The 8,803-nt window shown below is 36.1% G+C and overlaps 1 protein-coding gene across 4 annotated transcripts in view; it reads right to left on the reverse strand.

Annotated features, from left to right (window-relative positions):
- The window catches only part of LOC106458940 (neogenin-like), a 138,491-nt gene extending 131,713 nt beyond the window's left edge, over positions 1 to 6,778 (reverse strand). For all 4 annotated transcript variants that reach the window (XM_022385320.1, XM_022385319.1, XM_022385321.1 and 1 more), the window contains exon 1: positions 6,449 to 6,778. In XM_022385320.1, the coding sequence (XP_022241028.1) occupies positions 6,449 to 6,578 (130 nt within the window). In that variant the 5' untranslated portion in view covers positions 6,579 to 6,778. The remainder of the gene's footprint in view (positions 1 to 6,448) is intronic.
- Between the last annotated feature and the right edge of the window lie 2,025 nt (positions 6,779 to 8,803).

Here is an 8,803-nt window from a genome sequence, read left to right on the forward strand (position 1 = left end):
GCTAAATTAGGGACGGCTAGCGCAGATAGCCCTCGTGTAGCTTTGCGCGAAATTCATAACAAACAAACAAACTAACAGTTTTGGGTTACAAACTGAAATTAACGTTATCAGCGAGTGTACAGATGTTAAATAAAATAATAAAACGAAGATCAACGTTTTTTTACTTGCACAAAAATTAATTTGTAAAGTTAAATAAGTTAAAAAACTCAAAACTCTACATGTCTCGGTGTAAATAGTTAAATCGTCTTCAGGAGAATCCATCAAAAAATCACACATAACACTGCTTATAAACCTAAGGTACGTGTATAATTCGCATACAAGTACAATGGCGCCATTTACAACAATAATTTCCAAAAATTTATTTCGGTGGATCCTGTGCCTAAATCTCTATTTAAATTTATTTTGTTTTTAACAATTTCTAAAGATTCTCATATATTTAATTCATCTTTATCCGTTAACTGTTTAAGAATTTTTGTATTATCCAAATTAATAATATGTTTAAAATATGTTTAACGTATTGAGTGTACAGAATATAACCTAATTATTATAAGCTGTTTTTCTTCCATCTTTTGTTAGGTTTCTGGTGTGGGCGTATGATATTCAGCGTTTATAGTTAATTATTTACACCGGATTGTTTTTATTACTACGTGAGTTACTTTTCTTAACTTACTATACGTCTGATCTATACAATTGTTCTAAATTTATTCTGTAGTTCTTAATAACCCTGATGATCAAATTGATTACTAGCAATTGACACCTTAATCGCAAAAAAAAATAATTAAGCTGTAAAAAATTATTAAGCCAACTAGTCCTGGTGGTTTGTCTTAAGAACTCATAACCCCTCAGTGAACCAGGGTAACTCCTATTAGACTCGTAACTAAGTTTGAGGAGACTGTGTCAGTTGACACCCATATGTCAGCGTCGGTAAATAGCAACGAGAAATGGGATGGCTCGAGCACACGTGCACCATAAGAGTCAATTTTGTACCCTAAAGTGCTTGAGGGTGTTTTCAGCGAACAAAACACCGTTTCCCAGTCCAGGAAATCAACTGTATGTCAAACATTGTACAGTTATTCGAATAGTGAACTTTCAACCCCACAGATGTTCAAATGGTTTCCCTCTTACAATAAAAATTAGTTATCGCAAGCTACATTCATATCAAGCTGTAAATTAGAGAAAAATTCAACAACACACACCAACCTGAAAATGACGTAAAAGTGATCATAAAACTGAAACATCAATTTAAAAAAAAACAAACAAAAATTGGGGAATCAGTAAAAATCTGGTTTCAGTTTATATAGTTCATAAGGCACGTATACGTGTAAGTATGAAGTTCTCTATTATTATCGGCCAAGTCGGTAAGTGAAACACGTATGTGGTATAACTACAGATTTTTTTTTATTATTATTTAAGGATGAAACGCCGTCCAACAAAGTCGGATTTTTCTCTGCAGTGAAAATTGAGATCGCTCGACCTCAATTTTCACTTCTTCAGAACAATTCTAAGAATGCGAGTGTTTGTGATTCGGTATGGTACTTGCAGTCGGGAAAATTGAAAATATTCGCGATCTCATTCTTTCTGGGACCCTTCTTGTATACTTAGATATTTACATTATCTGTACAATTTAAAACGGACCGCATTAGGTGCTTCGCAAGTCACGAAAACGTGTTATTATGACGTGTTTGTTATTAAGCACAAAGCTACACAAAGAGCTATATGTGCTCTGCTCACCACGGGTATCGAAACCCGATTTCGAGCGGTATAAGTCCGCGGACATAACACTGTGCCACTAGGGAGGGGGCCTGCATCTTTATTGAATTTCAAAATGGAGTTCCCCTCCAGTGGCTCAGTAGATGCCCGGTGTGGGCACAGCACAGATAGCCCATCGTGTAGCTTTGCGCTTATTGAAAAACAAAAAATTCAAAATAGAGAATTATAAAGGGGAAAACTTAATAGATAAATAGATCCACATGCACGAATATTTTCGTTTATATGTGCTAGCTGAGAATATCTATTAAGGAAACAAAAACTGTTGCCCCCCCCCAGTGGCCCCATTAAGGAAACAAAAACTGTTGCCCCCCAGTGGCACCATTAAGGAAACAAAAACTGTTGCCCCCAGTGGCACCATTAAGGAAACAAAAACTGTTGCCTCCCAGTGGCACCATTAACGAAACAAAAACTGTTGCCTCCCAGTGGCCCCATTAAGGAAACAAAAATTGTTGCCTCCCAGTGGCACCATTAATGGAAACAAAAACTGTTGCCCCCCAGTGGCCCCATTAAGGAAACAAAAACTGTTGCCCCCAGTGGCCCCATTAAGGAAACAAAAACTGTTGCCCTCCAGTGGCACGATCAAACATTTATAATTTTCTGGACAGGTTGTTTTTGTTTTTATAACGAGCATCAGGAAAAAAGCGTGTATAAATGTTTTTATTGTTGTATTTTACGATGTTCTACATACATGCTCCCCCAGTGGCACTGCGGACGTACAACGCTAGAATCCGGGTTTCGATACCCGTGGTGAGCAGAGCAGAGATAGCCCATTGTATAGCTTTGTGCTTAATTACAAACAAACAAACAACAAAAACTGTATAAAGGGACAGTGTTAGATAATGCTCCCTTTCATTCTTTTTTTGTTGTTATTATAAGTCCCTAATGGCCTCATTAGAGACTAATTACACTATAAGAAAGATGAGGCTTTCTATACCCCTCCTTCTCGGGCATAAATCTTAAAACAAAATAGTCCTTGTACACCGTCGGACTGTTTCATGTTAGCATATCAAAAATTACTGTAATTGAGCCAATCAACTGTGGGTCATGGATACTAACACACATAAAATGGATCCTCTTTATAGTAAGGTATATACGAGGCAACTTATGAAGTTGCAATATAACTTGAAACCTTCAAACTGGCGATGGAAATAAACCCATTGGGCTTTCCAAACACATTTCTCTAAACTATGCATACACCAAATAGATTTGGGGCCGTGACTTTGTTGGTTGCATAGTCCTAACAACATACGAGTCCTAGAAAAGAAGAAGAAACCAAATGCAAATAGCACTAATATTTACACAAAATGTTGCCAGAGGCCAAAACGTAAATTTATTCAGTAAACGTATGAAAATATGTCGGTAATTTGGGCAGTAAGAAATAAAGTCAAGAAAATAATTTATATTTTTACTGTAATACACACAGTTGTACCCATCGCTATTGGCAATATTAGTCTTAGCATGATAACGGTATAATTCCGGTTCCATATGGTGGAAGAGAAATAAAACAAAACAAAAAAAACGAGAGAGAGTTTAGTTCACTGCACGAAATGTTTATTTATACATATTTAAACAGTTTAATGGAAATGTTGAAGGAATAATATTTTCTTTTGAAGAATCAGAGTTACAGGGAACTGTTTTATTTATACCAGTGACGAGATGGATAGCAACATACAACTAAATCATTAAAGTGTTGGTTCTGGGTTACACGGAAACTGAAAAAGTTAATGAAGCTCTTTATGTTGGATCGGGGTTACACGGAAACTAAAAAAGTTAATGAAGCTCTTTATGTTGGATCGGGGTTACACGGAAACTGAAAAAGTTAACGAAGCTCTTAATGTTGGAGCGGAGTTACACGGAAAATGAAAGTGTTAACGAAGCTCTTAATGTTGGTTCTGGGTTACACGGAAACTGAAAAAGTTAACGAAGCTCTTAATGCTGGATTGGGGTTACACGGAAAATGAAAAAGTTAACGAAGCTCTTAATGTTGGTTGTGGGTTACAAGGAAACTAAAAAGTTAATGAAGCTCTTAATGTTGGTTCTGGGTTACACAGAAACTAAAAAGTTAACGAAGCTCTTTATGTTGGAGCGGAGTTACACGGAAACTAAAAAGTTAACGAAGCTTTTAATGTTGGATCGGGGTTACACGGAAACTGAAAAAGTTAACGAATCTCTTAATGTTGGTTCTGGGTTACACGGAAACTAAAAAGTTAACGAAGCTTTTAATGTTGGTTCTGGGTTACACGGAAACTGAAAAAGTTAACGAAGCTCTTAATGTTGGATCGGGGTTACACGGAAACTGAAAAAGTTAACGAAGCTCTTTATGTTGGTTCTGGGTTACACGGAAACTAAAAAGTATAACTAAGCTCTTAATGCTGGTTCTGGGTTACACGGAAACTAAAAAGTATAAGTAACCTCTAAGTTTCGTGTTACACGGAAACAGAAGTTATATAGATCAAGAATTTTTCTAAATAATGAACATTTATTACATATATAGAGGGCACTGATTGCTGCAAACAATACTACATATTCTCTCGTTTGTTTTTAATAAGTAGGGTTACCGAGTACATTATTTCAACTCTCACGTGATTTTGTGTATGATGGTAATCAGGCGTGTCATGCGTAGTCGTATCATTCCCGGTTCGATCATTTTAGATTACAAGTATTAAGTACTGGTTCGAGAGTTTACAGAAGTTTTACATTTAGCACCTAATCGTTATACGTAAAACCTTCAATGCGTGTTATATAGAGGAGTTTTGTTCCTAAGATCTTTTGAAACTCTCGTGAAAAACGAGGTACACATTAACTTATGAACTTAAATCAGAAAAAGAAGTCTCGTAGTATGTTTTTCCTTCCGTGAATATAAGTTAGCAAGACACTTCACAGTTTAAACATAATTTATATCCTTTTTCTATAGCGTCTTCTGAAGTGCTATACACCCTTCGAAGTGCTATAAAATATTTATTAATAACACTTCATCATAATACACTAATTATATAAATTCGAATTACAATGTAATTTTTTAATTTAATGGCGTAATATTAATTAATAATAGGTAAAATAAAGTTGGTTTATAAATTGAACAGAAGTTTGAAAATAATTATAGTAACAGTGTTTAATTCTAAAATACACTTTTCAGTTTGTTTCATGTTTATTAGGATGACTGCATTATTTATGTTTCACGATCAAAGTGTTTCAGATCATCTAAAGCGCACTATTCAGTTAGTTTACTAGTTAACATCTGTTTATTAGGATGACTGCATTATTCAATAGTTACTTTATGTTTCATGACCAAAGTGTTTCAGATCTAAAGCGCACTATTCAGTCAGTTTACTAGTTAACATCTGTTTATTAGGATGACTGCATTATTCAGTAATGACTTGAAATTTCATGATCCAAGTGCTTCAAAACTTCTCAGGTTAATGAAGTATAAGATCAATTACGCTTTCAGATTTGTTTAATCCCACGAGTCAGTTTTGTTTTCTGAAATTAACATTCTTCCTCAGTTGTGACTTCAAGTGAGATCCAAATGAATGCAAGGAAGAAAACAGAAATGAGACAAAAGATCTGATTAGATTTATATATATATGTGTCAGGCTCAGCTGTTAAGAAATGTAATCAAATCACACGTTAGTTTGTCTTTGTTTACAAATTTATAGTATTTCCTTTTCCATTGCAAACGTCATAACCAGTTGTATCCATCTCACGCTTTTGGGATGAGAGAGCTATTCTTAATGTTTTTCTTTCTGTACGGTGTCGGCCCGGCATGGCCAGGTGGATAAGGCGCTCGACTCGCAATCTGGGGGTCGCGGGTTCGAATCCCCGTCACACCAAACATGATCGCCCTTTCAGCCGTGGGGGCGTTATAATGTGATGGTCAATCCCACTATTCGTTGGTAAAAGAGTAGCCCAAGAGTTGGCGGCGGTGGTGATGACTAGTTGCCTTCCCTATAGTCTTACACTGCTAAATTAGGGACGGCTAGCGCAGATAGCCCTCGTGTAGCTTTGCGCGAAATTCAAAAACAAACAAACAAACAAACTGTACGGTGTCCTAATAATGATACATACATGTAGATAAATCGACCGACAGAGGGACAGTAGATAAACAGTTCTTAGTTAGCGTGTTTCGTACATATATTGAACGCGCAACAAAAATTCTAATAACTTATCAAAGCAGAAAAGGATGTGTTAAGCACACTACTTCTGCCGTATCCAGTACCGACGAGTCCTTTCGGCCAATATCAAGCCGATTGGGATACAACATATTAGTGGTCTAGGCGTTTTTTGTATCAACAACTTAATATATGGAGTAGTTTAAACAGAGTTTCTTTTAATCACTGGTCTTATCCGTTAATATAGTAATTATTCCGCCATTTTTAATACCTTCAATAACAGTAAACTTATAACCCTTTTATCAAGGAAAACACTCATATATATTATATAATTTAAATGAAACATTTAGTCTAAGCTATATGATATATAATTTCTAAATTTAATCAGAAGATAATTTAACAACAGATCTATTTTTTATCGGGTTAACCTTTATTTTGATACACCGTGCTATTAAGGTAAAACATGCATTCACCCGAACTACTCTACAGTAGTTAATAACGATCGAAGTTTTTGGAAGGTTAGCTTCACGCTTCTTTGAAGACCCGAAGCGCGAGCTGGGCAAGCTTACCTTCAGCGACGGTAGCCAGCGTGGCCAGGATCAGGATTCTCCAAAGAATTTTCTCTCCTATTTTTCGTTGTTTTTTGTGAGCAAAAACCATAGTTTCACAAAGCGCGTGCTTCGGATATACCCTCGACATTTTCTCTAGCTTCACGAATACATCTTAAAATACCCAATACGCTATTCTCGTGCATGCATCTAAGTCCACAACATCCAAAAAACGCTCACTTCCAGCGTGCAACTTGAATGTCCATACCCTTGTAATTCACCACACGCGCTGCAAGCGTTACGCAGTCTGAACTAGAAGAACTAACCTTGACAACTGAGCGACCGCGTTGGCCTCGCTCGTGTCTGCCTAATATGGTGATACCCTGTTGAATATTCAATAAGCTTAGAACATAGCCAATCAGGCAGCGTAAAACAGAGTGTTGAAGAACGTGGAGAGAAAATAACCAATTGTCTCGTTCGCCAGATGTATAAATCTGTGCGAACATTGAACTAGCCTCAGTTCACACGTTTTTTTGTTTGTTTGTTTGTTTCACTGAAAAAGGCTGTGAATATTTGTTCTGTTGAACAAAGATTGCATAAACAAATCCTTACTTCTAAGATCATCTGAAAATAGGAGTATATATTTAATTTTTCATGCAGATATGGGAGTGGGAAAGGTTAAAATATACCCCCCCCCCACTAACTGACCGCAAAGAAGAAAACACTGCCTTGTCTCTCTTACATGTTTTTTCTTTTTGAAATGAGCTTGAAAATGAAACTATAAAATTGGGCCTACGTGGATAAACTTGTGAAACAGAGGGTAATACTACGAAAAAAACAAACAAAAAAAAGAACGAAATTGTTTGTACGTGTGTTTATGGCAAAGCTATTTGTTGTCGTTCCTAAATTTGAACTGCCGACCACAGGGAAAGCATCGGGCCGACAATACCCTCCGCCAACTTTTGGGTTAGTCTTTATAAATAAAATGACTGAAAAGGTGAGCAGCAGTATTACGTTCGGCGCCTGGTTTCGATTTGTGAATCGAGCGCCTTAACCACTAGGCTGAACTGGGTAACTTTTGAAAATAAAACCTCAACGATATCTTCTCTTCCTTGCATTCTTGGATATTGAAACTAACGTTTTAAAGTTCAAAGCTCCTATGATAAATGCCTAACTCAAATCACCTTTATATACATAATATATCAGGCTCTCTACTTTACTAAGTTTTCACGATTATGATAATATTCATACTTTGTTTATTACGTTTCATACACGGAAGATAGTAAAGGAAGAGATCTCTCATAATGTACTTTTTTAAAGCCAATTCATAAGAGTTTCTAATATATTATAACATTTTTTTTTGCTATTTAAAAAGAATGTCATCATACGTCATAATTAGAATTTTATGTAGACTGAACATGGGAGTCGAATCTTATTACTCAACGGGAGTCTAACCATCATATGATGTAAAGAGAGTAATCAGAAAAAGTGTAGGATACGATCTGCGATACAAACTTTCTTTTAAAAAAATGTTTTTTTTCTTCTTCTCTGAAGTAAATCGAGATATTTATTGATAACATTTGATCAAATAATGAAGGTGATTGAAGATGTCTGTATAAATAGGACTGTGTACTCTCATAAAACTTTTTAATGATTAGAATGCGTGGATTCATAATGTAAGTACCATTACTGTTAGCAACGTTTTCGGTCTTAATCCCAAAAGTATTTGAGAAGGCTTAACCAACTTGGGAGATTTAGATTGCCTTTAAATTAATACACAAACCCAATAATGTAAAATATATTGATGCTAACAATGTTGCAAACATACTAGCTCAGGCTGCCTGAGAATCGGTGACGTTTGTAATAACGTATCTGCACTTTAGGTATTATTTGGTTTTTGTTATTTAATTTCGCGAAAAGCTACCCGAGGGCTCTGTTCCTAATTTTGATGTGATGGACTAGAGGGAAGGCAGTTAGTCAATACCAACCAGTGCCAACTTGTGGTCTACTCTAATCAAATAATGGGATTTAACGTCACTTTTATAATCCACCTACGGCAACGTAATGAGGAGCGTGATTTTTTTTTAGAGGTAACTGGAAGAGAACCAATGAACTTTTGATCGACAGTCCTGAACCTTGTGAACACTTTTAGTCATAATAAAACATACGAACTCATCAGTATGAAACTAGCCGATCCTAATTTTGAACCACGTGCACCTACTGCCACCTTTTAAGAGGAGTTGGTCTTGTCTAAATGAATATTGGGATTTAACAGTCTCTCAAAGTGTGAAACGGGATTTTTTCTTGTTTTGTATGGCGGTAGCGAGACGCGAACTTGGAATTCTCAGCTCTACAGTCCGGCATGTTAACCATTGA

Source organism: Limulus polyphemus, unplaced genomic scaffold (assembly GCF_000517525.1).
Source record: "Limulus polyphemus unplaced genomic scaffold, Limulus_polyphemus-2.1.2 Scaffold536, whole genome shotgun sequence".
NCBI lineage: Eukaryota > Metazoa > Arthropoda > Merostomata > Xiphosura > Limulidae > Limulus > Limulus polyphemus.